Genomic DNA, 27215 nt, shown 5'->3' on the forward strand with positions numbered 1-27215 from the left:
CCTGTCCAGTATCTGTGGAATCCAGTGTCCAGCTTTGTGTTACTGCAGGTGTCTTTGAGACTTATTATGTCATTCACCTTGATTTGATGAAGGCATATTCAGCTCTGGATTCATTCATTATTATATTTTTTGACAATCAGTCCATCAGTCAACTCCGTTTACCTTCACAGTAGTGATAACCTCTAGGCTTTTGCCGTGCGCAACGCAGAAACATGTAAACGCTTCGGATTTAACCTCAGTCCCTCAGCTTCAACCTCAGCTGCTTTTTTTTTTGCCAGTGACTGCCACCATCGCCAAGATTCTTTTAAAGAGCGTTATTGGGCAGAAAATCGGAGGGGAACGGAATTACATGTCCATCTTCTGGTGGAGTAATGTGATTGTGCCGCCTGCGTGTTGGCAGCGAGGGATACAGACTGTCCCTGTTCGCTTGATCCGTGCGCTGATAGCAGGCAGCAGATCAGCGTCTGGGCTCCTGTGCCCATGCCAGGTCCCAGCAGGCAGAGAGAACGGCTCTTTATCCCTGTGATCTCCCCCCGAGCAGCACCTGTCCTCCATTAGGGAACCCGTGTTTCCATCCCACCGATGCCCCGGCCTCCGCCCAGCACGCCGCACGCACCCCACCGGCTCCTGTACCCCGACAGGTGGGAAACAGCTCCGCGCCGACGACCTCTCACCTCTGACCTTTCGCCCCACGGGCAGGTCTTGAGAAAATACGGGTATTGTGCTGAGACACCCGGGATTTGCCCAGCACTGCCACAGCTCATTCGGACCAGATCTTAGTTTGGGTTAGTCCTTCTTGCAGTCACTGACCCCTCCCTCTGTAGGGTTGCTTCTTTTTTGTTAACAGCCCTCACTGTAAGGCAATATGGCTCAAATCGAAGAGCAGCAGGGCTTTTTTGCAGCTTGGAGATTGTGTGGAGTGGGGTGTTGCTGTGTGCCACAAAATCTAAGAGCCAACGTAGAGCTACCAGGGGGGTGCCATTCTAGGCAACCTTGGTCCTTCTTCAAAATGACCTGAGGCCAAAATCCAGTTGACCAGAGGTTGCATTTATGCAGCCTACTCCGTCCTTGGATGGAGTGGCATGGCAATAGCCTGAGATGGTAACGTTACAGCTCAAGATTTAATACCTATATTTTCATCTGACTCAGCATGTTTTTTTTTTTTTCCAGTCTGTCACCAACGAAATTAAATACAAGACTCTTTTCTAAATAATACCGTCTGAGCTAAACGAGCAGTATCCTGTGCAGAATCTACGCAATGGGTTTTAAATCAGCAGGTTTCATTTAGGGTCAATAAGCCTGCAGGGATTTTCATAGTGGGAGGATCATGATCACTTTTAAAGTCGCTGTGCTCTTTTCTCCCCCCAACACCCCCCCCCCCACCCACCCACTTCAAATCTCCCACGGCAACGCGCTACTCACTGAACTGACACACAATCAAAGGGAGAAGTCTGCTGCTGCAGCAGGCAGAGGAGCGCTCACCTTTAAAGCCCTGACACACTCTCTCTGTAGTTAGAATGCAAGATGGCGAAATGTTGAAATAGCCCAGAACTGTCTACTTTCAAGCAAGGGAACACATTATAATAATGCAGAATGGAATAACCTTTTTCTTTTTTTTTTTCTTTTTTTTTTCCAAGCGAGAGCAGGAGAAAGCATCATATTAGAACACAGGCTGCGAGGCTGAACTTCAAAAGCAGCAGCTCCCGTGACGTGAATTTTAACATTATCCGAGGCCGCTGTCAAACGCAGTGAGAGCGGGCAGGAAATGGGAACCGGGTATCTGGAGAGACAGTCACACCTCTGTGGCTCAACCGGTGCACGCCGCAGTGTACAGTGAGCTCGATCCAGCTGTCTGTAACCTTATTCACACGGGACTAGGGTTCATGACATCCCCCAAGGTATTCATTGGCGTTTTGCTCACCAGGTGTCACCCTATATTAATAGTCTTTATTTTTTCACTACTTTGAAGAATCTAAAATATAAGATTTTGGATTTGTTTAACACTTTTTTGATCACTGCACAATTCCATTTGTGTTATTTCATAGTTTTGATGCCTTTACTATTATTCTACACTGCAGAAAACAGTAAAAATAAATAAAAGCTCTTCTATGAGTCGGTTTGTCCAGACTTTTGACTGGTACTGTAAATGAAGTGTTAAGCGCAATCTGGCTGCAGGATTCAAAGGAGGGGAGGGTCTGTTTTCACACATACCACACCCCTGTTAGCTTTCCCTCAGGTGGGGCGCCATTTTTATATAAACCACCTAACTGGCAGGACCTTCTCTGAGTGACCAAGGGGTCAACAAGGCCAGGTTTGTGGGTTGTCATATTGTGACGTAACTATGTAGCCATTTGTTAAAGTGGGGCGCTCCCTTAAACATCCTTCCCACCATTATGCCAGACCATTTTTCTTTTCTGTTCCACCGTTCTGCGTTTCAGCACATCTCGGGAAAGCCTCCTGGGGTTTTTGTTTAGTTTCTAGCAATCTGGGGTGATTCGCTGCTGAACATCTGTTTGGAAGCTGTTTTACCAAAAAAAAAAAAAAAGCTTCAGAAACTGCACACAGCAAAAACACAAGCCTGCTTTTAAAAGTAAACATAAACACATATTTAGAAATTGTAAACAAACAGAACTTTTCTTGCTCTCTCTTTTTCTGATTAAACAGTACACATGATATTTTTAGTAGCTATATTGGTTGCTGGTCATTTCTTGTTTATCAGAGTTTTTCATGATTGAACATTATCTTACTAGTCAAAATACAAGCCTGTAAGGCTTCCCTCAGGTCTAGCAGTTACAACACATGCTACATTTACTGATAAATGAGTGGAAATGCTAATAATAATAATATCATTTCAGTATGTTCTGTGGCTTGTAATAAATTCTAACCATAATGACAGCCCTATTAAGGGGCATAATTTATTTTAACTGCATTTATAAAATCCCATTAATTCATAAGTGCTTATTGATACTTACTTGCTAATTAATGATATATTCCTGTATTTTCTGCATCTCTTTCTTTTGCATTGAAAGTAATGTGGCCAGTAGCAGCAGTCACCTGCTTGCACAGTCCTTCTAGTTTTCTAAGCTCTTTTCATTGTAACTTAATTTCTGTGCATCATTATCGTTACATATACACATGAGCATATGTCCCCTTTGAGTCCACTGTAGTGGCTTACACCTGCTGTGTATAAGGGAAAGAGTCTTTTTACTGATGGGGCAACCTACCTTCTTTACTAATGTATTCTATAAGATGTGGCCTTCAGCTGCTGCAGTGGGCTGAGTTTGAGGGACAGATCAAAAGGAACACAGGAAAGAGGCACAGTGGGAGAGCATGCTACTGTATTTGAGAAGATTACACATGGTAATTTGCCGGTTAATGGAAGCTGGGTTGTCTTCACCTTTTTCCGAATTTTGGTTTTGTCATCCATTTAGGCTGTTTCTCACCCTCAGTTTCATTTTGGCTAAAGTACAAGCTGTGCCTGAGGTCTGGACTGATTGCGTGAGGTCTTGCACGCAGCAGAAAAGGATTTTATTTTGATTTTTTTTTCTGATTGCGTGCCCATCCGATTGTGGGATTTTGGGTCTTTTCTGTGCGTTTGGTGCAATGGGTCTAATGTGCAAAGGGGATGGCACTGTGTTCCTCTGCCTCTTGGAGGCCTGCGTTGCCCATTTTTTGCTTCGTAGCTGCATCTGATCGCGTGCATATTCGTGAACACGATGTCATGGCTGCCCTGTTCAGTGCAAAAAGAACACGGTGATATGCTCTGTGTCCTCGTGGCATCAGCTGGGTTCCCTCTGGTCCATGTGACCTGACACGATGGGAATCATGGCCACATTGTTCTATCTTTTTCCTTTTTTATGTTAAAAATAAGCCTCATGTAAATATATATAACTGTTTTTTTCTTTGCCTAGAATATGTGCATGGAAAAAAAGGATGATACTAAATTAATAACATCTGACGTGCATACATACATACATACATACATACATACATACATAACAAAATCAGAGTTATCAGAAACAATCTGTTTTCCCAATAGGAAGAGTAACGTCTGCAATTAAGAATATGAAACATGCACTGCATTCCTTTCCTCTGTCTTTCTTTTCCTCATTTTTCTGTGTGGACAAAAAAAACCAGCAAATTAGCATCTCAAAGCCCTGTCATACCACACTGAAGGTGATATAACAAGTGGTGTTAAAAGTGCTGCAGGGCTGCCAGCCTACCTACAGCAAATTAAATCCATACCCTCAGCATGTGAAATGAAGAAATACTGTAATGGGTAGGTCTGCTCTCCGTTTTCAAGTGTGCAGGTTTTTGGACACTACAACAGGCGGATCCGTGGCCCTACAGATTAGGGAAAAACATCCAATTTACAGCAAATTCATTTCCTGATTATGGTAACTGCATGTGTGCACCCCCTGATGTATAAACCGCAGCTTCGTCAATTAGATATGAGGCCAGGAAATGGCATCCATACGTTAGGCTGCCTTTTATGTTATGATTTGGCTCGTGACCCTGACGCACTGGCAGTAACAGAATGTTCTCTTCTGTCACAGTGATAAACTGCGAACACACACACACACACACACAAACAAACCTGTCTTGGATACATATAAGTGTGGAGTGCTATACAATAATTATAGCAGTACAAGAATCTTCTGTGTCATTTCCTCTCAACTAAAGGCTGTTGTCTCTTGCTAAGTTCTAAGTTTAGATTCATGCTGCACCCCATTGCATTGATGCCCGGCTCCTTGTGACATGCGTCAGGTAGCTGTCCTCAGATGAAACGTTCAGTCTTCTGGCTATAATATGGCCCCTCTTGCCTCTGATATAAATAAATAAAGTCTCCTTCTAGAAGGGGACAATATGCGCCACGGCTGGAGGCCAAAAACCTGCAGATTTTCTCATTACAGAATTGCTTTTGAGTGTTCCGCTCAGGAGGAGAAGTTTGTGGAAGCTTCTGTTTATAAATCCCGGATAGTTCTCAATTAAGTACGGTTTCATAGCAGCTCTGCGTGTTTTATTATTGATTTTTTTTTTAAAGGCTTGTTTCCTGTGGCATGTAAAACATATTTACGTGCATTAATGCTTTTAATGAGTTCAAGGCAATGTTTGTGCCGTTGAAACCTCGCTCTGACCATGTGTATGAGATGGTAGGGAGCCCAGTGCAATACAGCATCAGCGCATACAACCGTGTCACTTTCACTGCAAATCAGTGGGGAGATTTTACCCCCACTGGCACAAGAGGCTCACGTGCCCTGTAATGATAGCTGACTTCACCAACATTGGCTAATAAGCTGTTTACACACTAAGGGATTCTGTAGTTGCGACAGACACACTGCAAGAAAGAAAGGGGTTAACAGGACAATAGTTTGAAATATAAACTGCATCACCAGGTACCAGATGCGTATCAATGCAATTACTTGTTTGATTGCTAGCTTCTGATCACTAGAAGTGTGTGCATTTACTGTACTTTGTGTGTGAGTTGTGGTATAAGATGGGGAGCGACATCATTCCTAGCCTGTGTATGGTTCCGGGGGGGGCTCATCTTAGGTGTCGCTCAACGGAGGAAGGGAGATACTGTTCAAGCTGTAATGTAGAGAGGACACTGTACCATGTAGTGAGCACAGGTCAGTGTATCAGTGGTGTATTGATGAGTGTGTGCACTGCATGTGCATATATGTATGCGTGCGTGTGTGCATATGTGTGTGTGAGTGTGTATAGTCATGTATTTGCGCATATGTGTTGGCTGTTTGTGAATTTGGGTTATTTCATGCTATTTACTGCACAATGGTTGGGTGTATGAGTACGTTTCAGTGGGGAATAGATGTTACACAGTGGGAGGCCTTTCAGTCTGTGTGTGTCAATGTGGACTTGATGCTCTATAATACTGGGTTGGAATACTGGGTGTCCATGAATATCATGAATGTATCCATATCTGGCAGGATATGCCATGCATGCAGTTTCATGTGCACACACACACACATGCTCTCTCTCTCTCTCTCTCTCTCTCTCTCTCTCTCTCTCTCTCTCTCTCTCTCTCTCTCTCTCTCTCTCTCTCTCTCTCTCTCTCTCTCTCTCTCTCTCTCTCTCTCTCTCTGGCAGATAACAGCCAAATTACAGGCCAGGGCATCCTGATACTGTTTGAAATCCCCCTCCCAACTCAAATCTGAAAGAAAATCACACCCAACGACACAATAAAAATCACACAGTCAGTCTATGAGTATGATTTACATATCAATGTACATATCTGTGCTTACATGAGGTCTTACATGTCCTACACCACATGCACCCATGAAAATGTTACATTCACATTACCATTATTGTTTCACTTTATTTCACTATACACTATATATTTAGTGAGAGCTGTTGTTTGGATTGTATTCCTGTTGGCAGCAGCGCGTACTGTGTCAGGCTGGAAACCGAACATGCTGAGGTTGTTAACTGAGTCATAGCAATGTTCATAAACATTAATGATGGCATGCTCAAAGTCTCTGCCACCCAGGGTGCCTTCTGTCATCGCTGGTGCTCAGAATCCTTAAATGTTCTTGCGCACACACACAAGTTTAAGGAGATCTTCCGAATGCTCTCAGTCTTCATCTGGTAGTCTTCTTCTTGGAACAGCGCCGGGAGGCAGGCTTCCTTTTTGCTGGTGTTTTTCAGGAGTACACCTGGTCCCTGTGAGATGTCTCTAATGTCTCTGCAAGGTACAGTCTGTCCAGCTCACTGAATAACCATGCAGAGGACTTTGTATTTATGAGTACAGTGTGTCACACACAGGAGTGTATATGTCCTACATGCAGCAAGCATTGTGTCTGTAGTAGACACAATGTAGTTTTTCCTCTTTGCATTGTACCAGGGTCTGTTGCACAATCATTACACCCATTTTTCACCATCTCTTATTTCTAACTTTGTGGCAAACCCAGAGCTGGCAGGTGTTTGTTTGGTGTCCATGGACGTAAGATCCTGGTCTGAAACCGCTATGAGTGGGTCTGGGGATTAGCAGAATTAGCACTGTGTCTTCTGCACGATCCCCAGGTAAATAGCATTAATCAAGCTTTCACCCTAATTAGCTACACTTTTTTTCCACCGGCTCCTGTCTTGCATCTGCGTGACAGCAGTTGGGGAAGGGAGGGGGAGGGGGGAGGAGAAGGAGGAGAAGGGGGTGGGGGGACGCGGTGGGGAGGGGTCAAGACTGAGGAAATCCTCCTTCCGAAAAAAAAAAAAACACACCTCCCACCTCCCTCTCAGACCATCCCCTCATCTTCCCTCCTCTCTCCTCGCTCAGACCCCCAGGGGGACAGGCGGCGCGTTGGCAGGCGGCAGTCAGGCGCTGTAAGGTCAGCCCCGGCAAATAGTGGGAGATTAATTCTGATTCCGCAGCATGCCAGAGTCCCTGGTCCCTGGTGGAGGCTGCCCCATCGCTCGGCTACTGCTGCCGCTGCTGCTGCTGCCGCTGCTGCCTGCCTGCACGGGGGAGGAGGAAGAGACCAGCGCCGGGGAGTTGCTGCTGCTGCCGCTGCTGGCTCCTGGCATTTTACACCCGTAGAAAGAGAGAGAGCGGCGGAGCGAGGGAGAGAGAGAGAGAGACAGAGAGAGAGAGAAAGAGAGAGAGGGGAAAGGAGGGAAGACGTGCAATCATCTCCGTCAGAATGCTGCAGAGCAGGGGAGCTTAGACGGTAAATCCTGCTCTCTCACTCTCTCTCTTTTTCTCTCGCTCTCTCACTCTCTGTTTCTCTCTCTCTCTCTCTCTCTCTCTCTCTCTGTCTCTCTCTCTCTCTCTCTCTCTCTCTGTCTCTCTCTGTCTCTCTCTCTCTCTCTCTCTCTCTGTCCCTCTCTCTCTCTCTCTCTCTCTCTCTCTCTCTCTGTCTCCAGTGCTTGTGTGAGTACCCCGGCGTGTGCTTGCTGCATATGAGCCGGGTGCCATCGGTGTTGCTTAGGACGCGGAGGGGCATGACAGCTTGTGGGGAAGTGTTTCAGAGGGGGACAGAGAGAGGGGGTAACTGCAGCTCGGGAGAAAAGCTCTGCTGTGAATTCAGCGTGCCGGGCTGTCGGCATCATCCCGGTCGCTTCGTACCTCAAGGGGGGGGGGGGGGGCATGGCAGGCAGAGAGAGAGTATTAAAAAACTCGGTGTCCGAGCCCGCACGCTGACTTAGGCTTTAAAACAGATATCTGGTTATGTAATTCACTCTGCTCATTTCAAATGAGTCCCAATCATTTTCACTGCTGCTGGCAGGATGGTTTAAAAGGCGTGTTTGACTGCGTGTATGTGTGAGTGTGTGTGCGTGTGTGTGTGTGTGTGTGCATGTGTGTAAGTGTGCCTGTGTGTGTGCTTGTGTGTGTGTGTGTGTGTGTGTGTGTGTGTGTGTGTGTGCGTGTGTGTGTGTGTGTGTGTGTGTGCTTGTGTGTGTGTGCGTGTGTGTGCGTGTGTGTTGTATGTACGGTGTACTGAAGCCACCCAGGTAGAACAGACACTGTGATGTTTGGAATGCCAGGGAGTCCCGGTCTGAGGTGAGTCACACCTAAGACTGAACACCGATCGATTCGTCCGCTCTCGTCCACATCCGCCCCTCGCCCGGCGCCGTGGAGAGGCGGCGTGTAGCAGGCATGTCGCAGCTCAGCTGGTTTAAGTGCAGCACGGGCGCGATTTTTGGTGGCCCTGCACCAATTATCAATTAATTATCAAGTCAGATCAGAATTAACAGATAATAGGATGTTGCGGAACAGTGGGGGGGTCAGGACTCCTGTGATCCGAGGAGGAGGGTGTGTGTTTGAAAACAACCATATGTGAAAGTGAGAGAGCCGGCTGAGAGGGACATGCAGCATGGATTTCGATGAGACAGAGGCGATTCTGGAAGAAGACAGCTGTAGTCAGGCAAAGACGGGGTTAATGACCAGCACTGTATTGGATTGGGGCTGGGAAAGCATGTCATCGCCGGTCCTGCCAGATGGACCGTATTGATTTGTTGGAGAGTCGGGATTCTTTTGTAATTGATTCCGTAAAAACAAGAACTCCTTATGTCTAACATGCCACGTGTTTCCAGTCAAATAGTGCATTGTATCTGGTGTCCTTACATCGGTCCAGCTGTCTTTATTTAAGTCATTAATGTGAAACAACTATAGTTGGGGAGAATGGTTATTCTGATCATTCTGACACTTGTCAGCACGTCTGAAGTATGCATTGTTAATTGCAATGTTGGATGTTGCTGTGACAGTTGCTATAGGTGACATATGCACACGGGCATACAAATAAGTACCGGTACATTTAATATATGCTAGGATTGGATGCAAACGGACCATTTTGTTTTGATGGATTATTTTGACAGTTTATGTTGACACATCATGGCCTGGAGTAATGGTGGTGTTTTGCCGAGTCACTTGCCATAGTGTGTATGTATTTACGTGTGTTATTGCAGATGCTTTGCTGTGACACTCTGAACCACACTCTGGTACGGTTTCATTGCGAGCGGCTCTGTTCAAAATAAATTTATTGATTTATCGATTGATTGATTGATTGATTGATGTAGCACCATTGTCAGCTCTACCCCTAAGCCACAGTCTCTGTACTTTATTCAGCCAGATAAACCCCTGTTATTGGCACATATGTCCCTTTGGTTCAAGATTATTTTCTGAGAATGATCTAAATCTTTTTTAAGATTAAAGAGGGAGGGCTATGATAATCCTGCCCTCCTCCTTACATTGATAAGCATTATAAACTGTCCCCAAAAGAAATTTGATTGCAAACAGTTCTGATCCTTTTTGTGTTAGTTGTCAGAAGCTTGGTTGTTTTGCCCAATTTAGCTGAGATATAGGGGCTGGGTAATAGGCTGGATAATAAGTAGGGGCTGGGTAATAGGCTGGATAATAAGTGCCATATTTCAGTAATCAGAAAACCAACTATCCACCTGGATCTGTCTCACCTGTTCACCTCCAGAGCAAAATCAAGTTTTACACAGCCATGCAGGATCCAGTCCATAAATGGAGAATAATTACACTGGTTACACCCATCCAGACAAAATGGTTGAATGGATTTGAGACAGGGTTAACAAGATCAGCTAGCAGTGACTTTTCAATCAAAGCCTATGTTGTAAAGAATTCAGATGTAATTCTACACCAATGATAGAAGGTGTTGCAATGCTAGAGTAAGGTTACTGTCAACCTAGCATCAGGTCTCTACTCTGCACAGCATCTGAGATACAGAATGCTGCTTAGATGACTTGAATTCACATCAGACAGAACACTGCGGCCAATCTTGTACTTCTGCATCCTTAATCCAAACACTCTAGCTAAGCTCCATGGACACAATTTGTACATTACGGAAGGGAACCTTAAAACAGGCTTGTGAAAGAAAAAGGCGTCCTGTTTCTCAGAGAGCCGGCCTCTGAAACAGCAGACAGTTGTAGGATTATGTTCCAGTGAAGCACGTTTACAGAAGACGAGAGAGAGAGTGAGAGGGAGAGATAGGGAAGAGGACGCACACTCTCACCCTTGAAATCCCAGGCAGGCCCACTTCCCCACCACGAGAGATTAGCGGTGAAATGGCCTGGGAATGAAAGGAAGAACGTCTCCTCTCTGGAGGCTAATCCAAATGTTTTCAGAGCAGATAGCGGCATGAAAGAAAGACCAGCTGAGTGAAGGGTACAGCCCGAAATAGAGCCAAACACATCTAAATATACAAGTGTGAGCCGCTGTCACGCCACATGCTGTGCTTGTGTGTGTGTGTGTGTGTGTGTGCGTGTGTGTGTTGTTCAGCTTTTGCTCAGTTGTTCAGGAAGACAGGTTTGAAATTCTTCTCTTTTCTGTTGGTGCTGGAGGTCTGGCAAAGAAGTAACCTTGTATCAGTTGTGGTACCTAAATTCTGCACTTTCAGATCTTTGTGTTACTGGACATTGAAGTGCAGCCTCAACATTCATGTGACTTTTAATGTAAGAGGTGTGTCCGTCATGTGATTCAATACAAAATGGGCTGGAGACACAGGTATGGCGGACTAATCATATGAACGCAGCAAATGAGCCCTCATTTATGTCACTGATGACCGGGACAGCTGCTGTACTGACAGAGGTTAGATGTGACATGCTGTGACAGATGGTGTGAAGGAGGCTTCTAGGCTGGGGGGAAGTGGGACAAAGGCCTGAGGACAGGTCAGAGACCTTTTCACACTCACCCCTTCCTGCCAAATGAAGAGCTGAGAACAGCAGGCTGGTTGTTATGGTAGCATCAGTTGGATGGCCTCACACCCCCCCCCCCCCCCCACCCTTTAGTATGGAAAGGTGTGCTACTCCACTCTGGGGACAATCCCTGTGAACAGACAGTGTGTCTGCACAGCATATCTGACCAGGTCTTGGTGACCCCCTGGGGTTTGGGCATAGCATAGCATAGAGTTCCTGCTGTTGCCTCTTAAGTTGTCATGTGTATGGGTGTAATGTAATGTAAAATGCAGCCAACATGTTTTTCATAACATCTTAACAGTTCTATGGTTTGCTTTCTTTTACTGTAGTTTTATTTTTTTTTAGCTAACAGTTTAACTGAACTGTTTCATGTTCTGCTACATAAGGCTCCCTGCCATGTTCCCCCATGCGGCTGAATGCTGCAATGCCTCCATATGATGTGCAATTAGACACATGGTGCCTAGCTTCCCAGCAGCTCCTCATGGGCCCATCGCCTGTCCTTTTCCTCTCAGCCTCCTGGCTCCATCATGGACACCGCCATATGCACACTCGCAGTGCATGATGGGATATCTGTCTGCTTTGTGCACATCCACAGTGTACTCCTGCACCATCTTATACATGACTGATTTTGGTCGAGGCCTTTATTCCCACATCCATCTTGCAAAGGGAGCATCAGGGTTTCACTTAGAGGCACAGCAGCCAGAACAGCAACTGTGCGTCATCAGTTTGTGCGAGGGGTTTTTAGATATGACGTTGGTTGTTAATTCAGAAACAAATGGGCTTCAGTGGCTTTTCAGAGGTGCATGGGTAACATATTCACTGTAACGCTCAGTGCAACGCCCAAGCAGACCTGCCCCCATAACTCCTGGCATGAAATAGGCGCACACACAAGACGCAAAGAGCCCTTTTGCAAGGTATTTGATTCGCTCGTGGTTAATGTTGCAGAACCAGTATCGAAATAAATAACCTGCCCACCCACATACACGCAGACACACACAGACGGCAATAAACATAAATTGATGGTAATGATGTAGGGGGTGGGCGGGACCTGGCAGGAAATGAATTGGGTGAGGAGGCAGGTCAAGGTTGTCATCATCCAAGCCAACCCCAGCATAAGATTGGCTGTTCCTCTCATCCTCTCTTACCCCGCCTCCTTCTCATCTCTGACTGGCTGCTTTAACTTGCCCTCTCTAAGAAGCCTGGGGTCAGTGGTGCTCTGATGTCAGACTGTGTCTCAGACACCTCAGTTAAAACAAACAGCCCTTGATGTTACACAGTCCTTTGGATTGTTAACAATGAAAAGACATTTGAATGTACAGTACAGTACCTATCTTGCAAACGGGTGAAGTAAGAGAGAATTGATTCACTGGTTTTTATTGGAGGAAAAGGGCACTGGCAATTCTAGCACAAGTCAGTGTAGCTGACAGCGCAAGTGTGATATCAGCCCAGTATGAGCCGATGAACACCCATGGGCCATTGTTTGCTGTCAAATTTGGGCCTCCCCTGGGAGAAAGGTTCCATTTCATTAGAGAGAGCGGCGGAACATATTGACACAGATGAAATCCTTTTTAATTCTATGCCACTAATCTGAACGTTCCCAGCTGTTCTCCCTCACTTCCTGTCTCACTTGTATTACAAACGCATGCATCACTTACTCCAAACACTCAGAATGTGGGCAGGGGGGATGTGGGAAGAAATGAGCCTAGAAAAAGTAGTTCTAAAGCCCCCTGAAAATATGACAGGACCTTGAATGGGGGGGGGGGGGGGGGTGCTTGCATGTGAGGAGGTGCTCGGGGAGATCAAAGCATGGCCCGAGGAAGGACTGCATCATTCCAAGGTGACTGCTGTCACCCAAGAGCATGTTTGAAACCTGATTTCCCATCAGGACACTCACTGTCTGCACACCTGAGTTTTCCTACCATTGCCTCTTAGGCTGAGGTCTGGCACATATTGACGCTTGGGCCAACAGTGGGCAGAGAGAGAGAGAGAGAGAGAGAGAGAGAGAGAGAGGAGGAAAGAGCAACCAGTATTAGAGAGATAGTAGGAGAGAGATGAGAGAAAGAAAGAGAGAGAAAGGAGGAAAGAGAGCAGAGAAAGGGAGAACAGGAGAGAGATAAGAGAGAGGGACCTGAACAATGGGCATTGGTTATTGGCCAGGACCACTCTGTAGGAGTTCTTCAGCGTGTCTCTCAGTGAGGTTAGAGAGGCATTGCCACCCCCGTGCTTCTGTGTGTTTGTCTGTTTGTTTGTGTGATGAAAGATGCCGCACCGGGGTCAGCCACAGCGGGGAGGGGGGGGCCGCGAATCTACCGCCTACCGCCGGCCACCGAAAACGCTGGCAACAAGCGCCTCGCAGCATGGCACAAATGAAAATCTAATTAGAGCATGACATTCTAACATCAGAGAGAAAAGGTTAATCTACCTGCTGTCTGTGGAGGGCCGAGCGAGAGAGCCGAGCCATTATTAACACGAGACAAGACGTGGATCATGTGGTCTGTGCGCCGCTGGCCTGAGCAATCGGATTTTCTTTTATCTCATTTGCCGTGATTTATCAAGACCTAAATAGAGTGCCGCTACTATATATCATGCAAAGAGTCATTCATGAACCATCTCTGTCTTGTTTGTAAATATTAGATTTCATCCCATCTTAGCCAACACATCAAAATAGCGTAGCCGTTTAGTGTGATATGTTTTCCATGCTACTCTGTGTGTGTGTGTGTATGTGTATTGTTTAGAATGAATTTGGTGTGTCCCAATCAGGGCTTCTCAAAATGGGATCTGAAGTGCGTGCCTTTCAGTGATCTGATATGCTGCACAGAGAATTATGGGTCTCCTATATATAGACACCTGCTAGATGGCGGTGAATTAAGTTGGCTCCAGTCAAATGGGTACACACAAATTGTCCATCATGGAGGGCTTTTAGTGCCAGAAAAAGACAATCCATCAACAGCACATAAAAAGTCAAAAGGTCAACATCTTGCCCATCTTTTTTGTCTAAAAACACAGAAAACATTTGGATGTATCTTAGAACCAGAGAGTGGAGGGGTAAGAACAACGATGTTTGGCCACCTACTTCCAAACAGCATTGATAGGCTTGGAAAATTACATGTCTCCAAAGACTCCAAAAAGCCACAATATGTGATGAATGAGCATTTGCAAGAGGGTTTGATTGAGAGCTTCAGAACCCGAATCTGAGACACACTTAGCTTGCTTTGAATGTTGACTCATCATAACTACTTGCTTTAGCCCCAATGTTAATGTCCTGACCCTTCTCTCATGTAGATAAAGGGGCAGTCCCAGTCCTGTTGGATACAGCTGGAACTCTTTACAATCAACCCAAAGCGCTAACAGATTTTTTGTCTTTGTTTTGTCTTATTTGCTCTGTGCAGGAAACAGAAGTTAACAAAAAAAGGAAGGAGTGTGAAGCCCTTGAAGAAGAGGTGAAGATAAAGAGTCAAACATGTAAGACACTGGTAAGTGCTGAAAGACTCATGCTTCACCTAGCTCAAATGTCCGTTCACGTGTTGAAATACACCACAGAACTGACAAAAATGTCTTGTTCTACTGAGTCGATTTACAGTTGGAGCCGGCCAATTTACTATAATATCTTGCAAAAAATTGACTTTTTTTTACTAGGGTGATGCCTTTCTGTTGTAATATTTTTATACCAGTGGACACCGACAGATGCATAGCCAAGCTAAAAGATCCTTGTAAAAACTCACAGCTTCATCAATGAATGTGCAAAGTGCCCAGCAGCGGAAGGGTCGGTTGAATATGGAGTATACCCAGCTCAAATGGCAGTGCTGTCAGTGGAAGCAGGTCAAGGCCTTGCGACAGTGCCCCCCCACCCCCCTCCACCCCCAACCCCCCCTCACTCACGTGGGGCTCTCTGTCTCTCTGCATCCCTGGGGCACGTTCTGAGAGAGTGCCGCAAATGTCACTTTGGCCCCAGGGGCGGCCGGTGCTCTCTCCACAAAGGAAGAGAGGAAGAAAAAGGCAAACAGAGAAAGGAAGCAAATATTGAGAAGTTAATCCTTTCTGACTGCGATGGCAGCCCCCTCTAAAGCAAGGCTTTCTCTTTTTTCGTTCACTTTTTTTTTTTGGTCTCTGTCTTCTGTTTGCAATTTGGCTGTTGCATTTCTTCAAGCCAGACAAGGAGCTTTAGTGGTTCTTTTTAAATTGTCAGTTCCAAATTGAACCCTGAAATGGTGATTTCGACAGACACATTTAATCTTTAACTTGTCATGTTGCTGAGGATAAACGTGTTTACAGAGACAGAATGTCAAAAAAAGATGTGGATGCCAGTACAGAAAACAAAGACCCATTATGAATACAGATTATTCCCCAAAAGAAACAGCAAACTCTTTCAGATTGGTGTAATTGCATAATTGGTAGAGATTGAAATGTTATTGGTCTCAGAAAGAAATAGCAATGTCTTGTAGTGTTCCTGTAACCTGGTGAGCAGCTTGGTGGTATGTTTTCTGTGTGTAGCCCTGCAAAGAAAGTGAAGAAACAATTTTGGACCTTTATTCAGGCTGAGTTTGTTGTCTCAGGCTTTCTGTAGGGAATTCAAACAAGTGTTACTTTTTACATGTCTCATATCTTATGTAACATTTTGAATTCTCGTAAGACTCGGTGGCCTCTGTTTGTTTTGAAGAAGGATGCCTGGTTTAGAAAAGTGGGTTACAGAAGTGATGGGACTCTGCGCTGTGCATCTGTGCTTCTGCTAAATCATGTCGTGGAAGACCTGTGCTCTTCGGTTTGTTCCATGTTTCCTCCATACAGCTGTGCTGTCAGATCGAATACAAAATGGCCTGATGTGAAGGCTGCAAGCCAGTTAACCCCAGCTATATTTTATGAAAGTGACGTGCCAGTTAAACTGCAGAAAATGGCATCGTTGCCATAATGCTGTAGTCCACAGAGAAATGTGCGAGTACTGGCAGGTGCTTAATTTCTTTTCCCGATCTAATGTGGTTTTGTTCAGAACAATATTTTGTCCTTCTCTTATTGTGGCCAAATAGCACTGCTGACATTTTAAGTATATGAAAGTATATGAAGTCAGATATTAGTGTTTTGGTTATATGTCCTGTGCTAGATATGGATGCTAATATACAAAGCCTTACAAAAACTCACACAACACTGAGCACACCACCTTAAGGCTCAATGAGGTGCATAGTTCTAACAGAAGGATGGGCAATTCCAGTCTTCAAGTGTTAAAGTCCTGTAGATTCTAGAATAGTCTACCAATTAGCAGCTGATTAAGAGCTGAAGCAGCGGGCGACATGAGTTCCTGTCCTAATATTGACTTTAAATAACAATTAACGGGTGAATTGAAACAGAGGCCAGTCGGCCCTTTGGCCGCCTCTAGGTTGCTGCTTTCTTCACCTGCTCAGATCAGACCAGCGCCCCGCACAGCGCCGTCTGCTATTTAGACACCAGTTCCCACGGAAAACAGCCTTAATGGCTTCGGAAATATTGAATGTCCTCCGACCTCCCGTCCCTCATCAAAGCCCTTCTGCACAGTGAGCTGTCATTAACGCGATCTCTGCTGGGGGTTTTTTAGTCCGAGCCACGGGAGAGGGTGCGTGTCGGGGTAAAAAACTGCTTACTGCGCTGCTGGAAGCCACACGCTGTTAGCCGTAGCCCGCCAAAACACTCTGGCGTTATTGCTCTATTATGTGTGTGCGGTTAAGTTCCGCCAACTGGACTAGCGCGGAACCAAGCAGGAAGGGGTGTCAGTGAAGCAGGCCACACTGTCAGAGGTGGGGGGGGTCCCGCTTACTCGCTCTCCACAGAGGCATTGCCACTTGCTGTCCCAAAGAGTCCTCAGTCATTAGCTTTTTATGTTATTGTGCTGTCCCCCATTCCCCTCTGTGCAAATGAGTCGTGGTTCACCACTCCCCCAGGGGCACGCAGCCAGATGGTTTAGTTCAGTAGTCGTACAGTTTACGGCGAGAGCATCACTATTACACTGTCTCTCCTCCTACTCCTAATGCCTGTCTTGCTCGTCTGCTGTTGTGTCCCTTTAATTAATCTAAATATCATTTAGGCAGGGCTGTGCCATATACGACACTCGGTAGTTCCTCTGGCCTTTAAGGGTTCTCAGAAGATAATGTCAAGTGTTCATCTATAATTGATTAAAAGGCAAGAATATCGCAGCTTTGGAGAACCAGGTGGGTTTGTTCAATGAAGGTTTTCCCCGTTTGGGTTAGCAATATAGCAGCATGAGCATGGATAGTCTATGTTATGGGATATACAGGTCCTTCATTCCATGTAGAAGGTACTGGGTGGTGATGGGAAGCTCTGGTGCTGTTCATATTGCTATTCTAGCTATGGATGTTCTGTTCTAGGCTATGCACCCTCAGGAATGCTTATAACGAACCAGAAAATTGAGACTGCATCGCCTGAGACAGATTTTTCAGCATGAAGCATGAGCGGACTATCTGCTCAATATATAGAAAATCTGCGGTACAGTTCCTGATACCGCACGATAAAGGGCAGCAGTGTGATGGAGATGTATTGTTGTGAGAGATTCATCCTGATTAGATCTCTGCAGCGAAACGAAGTGTGAAGTGTGACGAAAGGTGTCGTGTGGGGCGGGCTACTGAGCGATGAGCGATGTTGAGTAATTACTGACGTGGAGGAGGAATGTCAAATGATGAGCAACACAGTGTGGATGAGCCCTGTGCCATGAAGAGCTTTGTAGTGTGATGTGGTGTGATGAGTAATTAGGCTGTTATTTTGGTATTAATCCGTATTAATCTATTAATAATTAATTTATTTATTATATTGTTATTCGTCTGTGTAAACTTGTTGATGGTCGTCTGCTGTGTACCTAGTGATATGCTTTATTTTCTCAATAAAAGGAAGAGTTCTCCTTCACGTTATTTTTGTGTATCTTGCGTGCTTTAACCTAATGTAGTGTGATGAGTCATGCTGAGAATGAGGCTGACATTGAGACAATGCCCCATACAGAAGTATCATGAGTTGAAGCTTGTCACAAGACTCCAGGGACTTCAGTCGACTTTATACATGATTCTGGAAATTCTAAAAGGTGCACGCAACCTTGCTGTTCTTGATTTGCTCCCTTCCAAGTTGTGTTTTTCGTGGTTTCATCAGCGATCAGAATATCTCTTGAATATCTCCTTTAAGCACAGTAGAATAAGTCTGTAGAATAAGTGCAGGTGAGCTGTATCTCGAGGCGCTAAGACGAGTCTGAAATCGTTAGCGTGGTTGGAGTAAGGCGGTAAGGTAGCTGCAGGAGACACAGGTGAACAAACAGAGACAACTGTCCCCACTCTCATGATCTGTCTGGTCTCAGCTGTTCCTGAAGGGCAGAACTGTGCGTGTGCGTTTAGATCAGGCCTGATTTTGTTACCGTAACATGCCAGCGGTCATGCATTGCGATCTTTCCGTGAAATTTCAGTCTGTCACAGCACATCACAGGACACAAGGTGGACAGGAACGTGCACACATGCTGCGTGACTCTGCTGTTTGAACCCCAGGTTCAGGAGGCATCTGGGGTGGTAGTGTAGCATAGTGGGTAAGGAGCCGTGCTCATAACTGAGAGGTTGCTGATTCCTCACTGGGGCACTGTCATTGTACCTTTGGGCAAGGTACTTAACCCACAATTGCCTCAGTAAATAACCAGCTGTTTTAATGGTTAATGTCAAAAAACTCTATGTTAGCCTATGTAAGTTGCTCTGGATAAGAGCATGCGCTAAATGACAATAATGTAATGTAATCTGCTCTGCCCATGAGTGGTACACATCTGAGCATTTTCAGTGTATTTGCTGTTAGATATTTTTTATTTTGTTTAGTTTTTCTTATACCACGGAGGGCCAAAGCACACGCACTCGCCGGGTGTGGCGCCGGGTCTGTCTTTGTACGGCGAGGCGTCCAGATTAAGGCTCTGCCCGCAGCCATCTGGCTAGATGAGGCCGCTGATTGTGACATTATCCTGCCACAGGTAAATGGAGGGCACTTTGATCACTTCACTTTCACTCCTTCTGTGCTCTGCTGCCGAGTTGCCAAGCTGTCATAGCAACCAACTCTGCTCTTCAGCAGACAAATAAGGAGCTGTCCATCTCAGCACCGTCATGTTAAGTTGCTTTTTTTTTTCTTCCAGTGGCAGCAGGGGCTTTTACCAGTGCAAATGTTTTTTTTCTTTTTTTGCTGTAAGGAGTTCATTGTATAATTACTGCCCTTGCCTTAGTTTACTTCATTAGGCTGTTAAAATGTTACAATGCATGTCACTTGCTTATACTGGCCTTTTTGGTTGTCAAGGCAACTATGGACATGCTTTGTCTCAATTGATTTGTCCCTCATAAATACAGGCAGTATAGAAAAGGTTCTTGCCGGTGAGCAAACTCACAAGGAGAACGTAGATGCTCTTAACGAGTCTGGTGACAAATGACTTGATCTCAGTGCATTAAGACCTTGTCCACTGTTTGTTGTTTGATCATAGCACAAGCAACCTTCTGCTCACTCACACCCACTAAGGATACACATAGGTAGGAAGCCGTTGTGTACCGTTATTATTATTATCACTGTTATGAAAAGTATGTGGCTGTATTGACTGTAAGTGAATAAGAGAATCTTTAATTAGCAAGTTCTCTTATCCACTTAGAGCATACTATTTAATAGAGCAGGTTAACAGAGCAGTAAAAGCCATTATACAGAGGATTGAACACAGGCATAATTGCATACAGCAGGTACAGTAGGCATAATTACATACAGTGAGTTCAAAAACAAAAGAGTCATTGTAACAGGCTACTGTTACTACATGGAGATATCAAAAACCTGTGTTAATATTATGTTAGGACTTATGCTTAACTCAACATAATTGTTAGCATGTCATGTTTTGACTGTTCAACGTAGATACATATTTTGGTCTGCTGATCACATACATGACAGCATCATAACAAATGTAAAATACAGTAAATGTACTTATAGGATGAATAAAAAAAGTAATTTTACCTGTAACGCTTTATGTTTTTATCAGAATAATAGAAAAAGGGCTTAAATACTCAAATATTATTATGATGATTTTTTCCGGTACCAGCAATCTGCATTTGTGTTACACCTATGAAGAGTGTACATATATAAAAATGTGTGCTCTGAAATCCAAATCTATCTTCTCTCAATTTGCCACTCACGAGGGAGGGCGAGATGGAAAGAACGAGTTAAATGAGACCTTGGGGTGTAACATGGCAGAGAGAGAGAGAGAGAGAGAGAGCACACTCCAGAATCAATGTGTGTTTATTCTCCAAAAAAAAAAAAGAAAAAAAACCCCGATGATTGAAACTGCAGCTGGCGCCGTTTGCGGCGAGGAGAGGTCTCCATTTTAATACGAGGCAGAAAGGCCCCTGCTTTCATCTCAGCGCCGCCAATTGAAGAGCAGAAAAGGCGTGCGTAGGGAGCGCCGGGAGGCCGCCGCCTTCAAACGGGACGTAAGGAAATCGTTTTTTTGCCATGACCGATGGGGGCCCTTACGCTCACCGTACGTGTGCGGGAAAAGGCAGAAGGCACAGCAAGCCCTTACAAATTGATATCCCGCATTCCCACACAATTTATTACTGAAAATTAGTAACATCCGGGTCAGTGCAAAGGAGAGCTGTATTTACAATGATTTTGCCATGAATTTTATTTTTGAAGGGGATTAGGGGGGTATGTCACAGAACGAACATTTAAAAATGCAGATGTTGCTCAGTTGAAATAGTGCTGTTATACCGACTGGAATTGCACACACATAGTTAACTGACCACATGTTATACCTTTCTTCAACATGGGAAGACTCATGTGCTTTCAGGAGCGAATTCAAATTACAGCATTTCCCAGCTGTTGTAGCACTCGTTGAACTCAGTTTCCTAGCACTTTCGGGTTGGTCGGTGGGCTGCGAGGATATTTATCAACTTTATGTCGCGAAACAGATTCAGGACATGTAGGCCCGCTATTTAAAAAGCATACTGGGGGGTGAGTTCTAAGGAGTAGGCCAATTACCGAAACCGTACCGCCTGGACCTGTAACATCTTACTTAGCTCGCTCCCGGGAGCCCCTCCGGCCGTGCCCTGTCTGCCCCCGCTCAGTCCTGAGCGAGCCTCCGCCAGGGCAGTCCGCTAATCCAGCAACTCTCGCTGCACCGGCATTGTAATCTCTCTCATGGCCGGTGAATTACTTTCACCGGTGGGGGTTGAGGGGGATGGGGGGGGGGGGGGGGGGGTGTCATTCTGGGACAGAAACACTCTGTCCCAGAATGACACCTGCGTACGGAAAATCCTGAAAGCACTCCCACGGAAAGTCAGCACTCTCCTCCTTTATGAGTCTCTGCGCACGATGAACAAACAGCAAAGAGCAGATGCAGGGCCAGGGGCTATTGAACAGGGTGGGAGTCAGACAGCCATGTCAGCTCGCATTACTCTCCTCTGGACGGCAGGACTTGCAGAACTGCCCCCCCCCCCCCTCATCTCGCTCACTCCGGTACAGTGTCAACATTGCACTGAATTTAAATCGTTGTCATTATTTCTCCAATAGCACAAAATGCAGTGGTACACTCTGTTTTGTATACAACTGAGATTATTTTTTCTTGCAGACTATAATTTTTTTTTTTTGCCTTTGCCAGATATATGATGACCTTTGATATTTGTTCACATTTAAAATGCTAACCTTGTCTTGAATTTATTTTACCATTAACATAACCTGTCCTGGGCTGATAAAATAGTGGCCATTCTGGGTCTTGCTCGTCACGTACTTTGATTTACATTGTATTGTCCTTCCAATGTACTTATGAACAATGTATTATCTGTATCTCATTGTAAATAGATAGCAATAGATTATTTAATAAAGTCTCATAAAGACATTTCTTCGTATAGCATCATTTGTCTAAGGAACATAAAATACAGTTATGTATGGCTATGCTCAGTGCAGACAACTAGCATCATTTTAATGAAGCACAGACGTAATGGCTGTTCGGTTTGAAAATTTTAAGGTCATCAATGTGAAATTAATTTTAAAGGATCAGAACAAGCCAGTGTCTCAATTTTTAGTTTAAAAATATCTTGTCGTAGTTTTAGAATCCAGTCTCTGATTTTAAATCATATGAAAAGCTGATCAATATTTTCCATGGCTAAGTAAGTAAATAAATATTATAATAAAATTACTGAGGATGGTAACTCACACAATCCTCCTATGTGCTAATTAAACTGTGTGATGATTACAATATGTCAAACAGAACGTGATTTTGTGTGATTTTGGATTGGACACTGTATTGGCAACCCTCTGCTGACAAGTTTAACAGGCTCTTTAATGACCCGTGAGTGAGGACTTCCACAAAAGAGGATCCCCTCTCGCCTTATATGTGAGCTCCACTGTCCGGAAAATGTTGACAGTTCTGCTATTCTAACTGTATTGCTGCAACTGTACCGAGAGTGGAGGGTTTCAATAGCCTATGTGTCATACCAAAAATGAACCCAAAAGCAAGTATGTAATTAAAGCAAAAAAAAAAAAACAAGCGACTTTTCAAATCATGACAGCCGACTGTCAGGGAAGCAGAGGGCTGGAAGTAAAACGCCGGTAATGAAGACCTAAATCGGAGATGCCGTTTAATACACAGTGACATGTGGATTATCTGTGTGAGAACAATCTACTCAGACATGTCCACGGGATTGGTGAATCAGCATGTTGGGCCAGGGAACGCGCTGCAACGGGAGAGGATTGCACCACATAATCAACTCGGCATGGGAGTTATCGCATTTCCACGGGAAGTTCAATTGCTCTCCTGCATTACCTGCCTGGTAATTTGCCTGCCTGGGAGCGAGAGATTGAAGGTTTGGCCTCCATCACGTTCTTTTTACTACACTGGGGGTTGGGGGGGTAGAATGGTGACAAACTTTGTGGCATGTGTGTCGGGGGGGTGGGGGGGGGGGGGCGGTGGTGGGTAGAGGGGGGGTTCACTCAGATAACCAGACCGGTGCCTCTTTCTTGGATTTATAAAAGCTGGAGGTCTGTAAGCACTGAATTGGCACACTGCATCCTGACGCGCTGTAAAGAGAGTCAACCGGATAAATAAATGATAGTAATTAAAATGCACGGCTCCGCTTCCCGAGGCCGTTTCATACGTGCGGCCTCTCGCCGCCTCCGGCTCTCGGAGGCGATGCGGCGAATGAAAAAAGTCTGAATTGTACCATGTTTCAATATAATTGCATGTCAGTGCTCACTGGAAGCCCTGTCGACGGTCTGAGGGAAATCAATAACGTCCTCCGCGTGGAAACTGAAGGAGGAAAGATTGCATGCTGGGATATTCCCCAAGTGAGTCCCTGTGGGAGCGGAGAGTTGGAGTGCAAAGGTCAAGGGGGGGTGGGGTGGACGTGTCCGAGAGGAAGCAGCCGTTCATCACCCTCAGTCTGATTGATCATATAGCATAAAACATTCATGCAACACCAGGCAGACAACACACCTCGCCTTTTTACCTTTCGGATCAGGACGAGGGCCGGGTTGCAGTGACACCAACAGCACTCTTGGACCTAATTAATCTGTACCGCAGTTGAAATGTATTATTTACGAGGTCCTTTTGTATCCCCAGCCTTAATAGCGTATGGTTTTAATGACGTCCCTCTTGGCGAAATGCTCCATATTTATTTGTTTCCCCAGGCGCGGGCTGTAGTAATGACTCACTGTGCAATGAAGTCCAGCTGCCTTTGTAAGCTCATTTATTCATTTTTTTTAATGCGATTGACAGCCAGAGCTGAGCCCGCATAGCCGAAGTCGTAGCAAAATAATTATTGGAATGTGAAATACGAACTTGGTGAAGCGTGTTGTTTTGTACATAGATGTTTCCTTACAGACCCATAGACATGGCTTGATTTTTATTGGAAATGCACGGTTGGGTCATCAGCACTACCTCACTAGTAATGTTATAACAATATAACAATCCCGCACTACATGGGAAATTTTCAAGGACAGGATAACAAATTAGCTCTGTTTTGTGTCTGCATCTGTATTTAAATGAACATATGTAAATTCTACCTTGCCACTGATGTCAATCTCCAAACAGTTGACTTTATTTTTACCCCCCCAGCAAGCAAATTCCCAATGTTTTGATCATTCTGCAGTCTTCTTCAGGTAGCTATGTAAAGGTCCAGGCACTGTGAACATGTTTACCTGCTTAGCAGCAAAGTCGCACACCATTTGTTGTCTTACTTTTCAGCTTTTACCTCACACCTGAAAAACTAATGGATGTGCATATGTTCCTTTTGAATTTGCATCTGATTTATTTACCAGCTGCGACTGGCCCTGAGTGATTCCAGGCACCCAATGAATAATTGAATACCTTTCAAATTCTAATTAAGAGTCTATGTGTTCCGACCCAACAGGTACATTCTGAAATGTGTTCTTCATGCCTACGGTGTGTAGGCAGTGCTAATCATCGGCCTTCCATGTGTGGCAAAGTTGTACATTGTCCTCAAACAGTGAAGTCACAGTTTGTTTCCAATTAGAACCTCCCCGCCTACCACATTGAACATAAATAACATGCATTAAAGGTGTACATTTTTCAGGAATAGCAATATGTCTGCTGAGACAGCCCCATAAAATCAATGTTGTGCCACAAATGGAAAAGGTGTACTTGATCTGAAGCAGTGATGTTTCTAACTAGAAACCCCCTCCCCACCTCCTATAATGTAAAGCTCTGAGGAGGAGCTGAGGCTGCTGGGGTCTGGTAAGAGATCTGGAGCCCTGGGACTGGGTCGTGGGGCTCCTCCATCTGAGTTCTGCTCTTCCCCCTTGTCTTCCTCCTTTCACTGATACATTCTGGCCCAGGCCTCCTTTCTGCCAGGGATCTATCCCTTGGTCCCATCTCTCTTTCAAAGGTGTATCTCCCACTTCACATCGCTGGTTCCCCTACTGACCTCTCCCTCAGGCTCTGACCACTGCCCTCTCCCTCTCCACAAGCACATATCAGGCCCCCATTACAGGGACCCGAGGGCCCGCCTTAGGCAAACTCAGTGCGGGCTGGGGGGTCAGTGCCGAATTGAATTGATCTCTGGGAGTGGTTTGTCAATGCAGTGGTATGTTTGCGTGAGGGAAATTGGAAGTGACTGGAGGGAGCTGAAGCAAATTGAAATGACGATGAGTTTACAGGGAGAGGTAATTGAAAAAAATGGAACTGATCCCAGACCTGTCTGTCTGTCACAGGGCCCGGGAGTTCCACATGTGCTGTGACACTGACGTGTGTGAGCGTGTGTGAGCGTGTGTGTGTGTGTGTGTGTGTGTGTGTGTGTGTGTGTGTGTGTGTGTGTGTGTGTGTGTGTGTGTATTCTCCCTGCGCTTGCCAGCTCCCTGTAGCTCGCCATTGCTTACATCCATAAAGCAGACATCTGAGGAGCAGTGCAACATGCCCATCTGCCTGTAACCGCACAAGTACATGTGTTTAAAATAAGTCCTCCTGCAAATTCAATTATGCACGACAGTCGTGAGTAGACAGCATTTGCTCTGGTCGCTGTTGTTGCTCATTTCGAAGTGTGCATCGCAACATAAGGCTCTCCTGTTGACACGTGGAATTGCATTGGCAGCACGTCACACAGATGTTGATTAACTGTAATTAAGTTTCCTGTCCCTGCATTGCAGATTGTCTTATCTCCCACAGAAAGACTTGGGGGAAGAGGGGGAGGGTTGGTGAGGTATACACCAGGCTGCACATCTTTTAGGCTCCACTGATTTTCATGCATCTTTCTAAGCATATGATCTAAAAAATAAAACAACTTTAATAATGAAAACATTGCGGCTGAATCACATGCGTAATTTCCTGTTGCAGGAGCGACGGTAAGTTAATAGCCGATGTGCCTGACCCTCTGACTGTCTGTGAGATATGCTCTATATGACAGTCAGAAGATCCAGTGCATACATTAATACATCATATCAAATTTAATATTCTTCCTCTTTGTTCTAATGTGTGTTCAGAAAGAATGATGTTTAGTAGGAATTGGTCCAGCTGCTAATTTCTGATTTGACTGCGCAGAGGGGGTGGAGTGGGGGGTAGTGGACACTGCTGGTCTACTGCACTGTAATCAGGGTGGCATGATATGACACACAATAGCCACGCCCACCAGCCACACCCCTCTGCTGCCGGATGGGCACAGAAGCACAGGCAAAGACAAATAAATGGCAGCAGCTGATCCCGGGACAGCTCTGTGTCTGTATTTTGTTTTCCAGCCGAGCTACAAGCCGAGCCCCCTTTGAGGAAGCTCATTCTAAAAGACATTGATTATCCACATCCCTCTGTCTGCTAAATATCGGAGGTACATTGAAATTCATAGAGCGCCCTCTGGGAAACCTGAGAGTGCTTCTTGATTTGAGCTGGCCACTCTGTATCAGCTAAACAGAGATTTCTACCTGCAAAAAAAAAAAAAAGAGAGAAGTTTTCCTTTCCTGGGCAGATGAGGGCGCCACTTTCTCTGTGTTATCACCAGTTCCTCTCCATGAATTATGCACGGCTCGTTTCTCGCTTTAGCGGAGTCTCGAGCAGGTCCGATCTGGAGCTCCTTGGGATTATGAGCTTTGTTTTGTTTGTGTTTTTTTTTTCGTTCCCCTCACAGGAGGCTGAGCTCCACGATGTCCTACAGGAGAAAAATCGCCTGAGTCTTGAATTGTTCACCCATAGCCAAAAGGCAGCGCAATATGACCAGGTAAGAGTTGGCCTCCAGCGCTTTATGGATCAGATAATGAAACACTTGTTTCAGTTTGTCACTGCCAGACAATTACCTTGGGCAGATAGCTCTGGGGTATTCCATTTTCAGAGGAGTCTTCACCCCCTGCAGTAGCTGTTGCCATTTATGACACCCCCGTGTATCTGAAAGGACCACGGCAATCCTCTTTTCTTTTTCTTTTCTCCCACGAGACACAATTGACTTTTTTGTCCTTCTGTCTATAGATTCCATTTCTGTTCTCAGAATGGTTTCTTGTCCAATCAGGTGATGTTTTTGTGCGTGTCCCCATGGTGCCCTGTTAGAGTTTGCCCTCTCAAGCTGTAGAAAAAAAGGCTGCATTTATCT

The 27215-nt window shown here is 45.3% G+C and overlaps 1 protein-coding gene across 19 annotated transcripts in view; it reads left to right on the forward strand.

The window, feature by feature from the left end:
- rimbp2 (RIMS binding protein 2) overlaps positions 1–27215 on the forward strand; it is a 132277-nt gene that overhangs the window by 53166 nt on the left and 51896 nt on the right. For all 19 annotated transcript variants that reach the window (XR_005004911.1, XM_036526060.1, XM_036526065.1 and 16 more), the window contains 2 exons: positions 14559–14642; positions 26760–26849. Coding sequence is in view for 17 of the 19 variants with exons in the window: in XM_036526060.1 (XP_036381953.1) it covers positions 14559–14642; positions 26760–26849 (174 nt within the window). In the remaining 2 variants the exon portion in view is untranslated. The remainder of the gene's footprint in view (positions 1–14558; positions 14643–26759; positions 26850–27215) is intronic.

The sequence above is a fragment of the Megalops cyprinoides genome, chromosome 4, assembly GCF_013368585.1.
Source record: "Megalops cyprinoides isolate fMegCyp1 chromosome 4, fMegCyp1.pri, whole genome shotgun sequence".
Lineage (NCBI taxonomy): Eukaryota > Metazoa > Chordata > Actinopteri > Elopiformes > Megalopidae > Megalops > Megalops cyprinoides.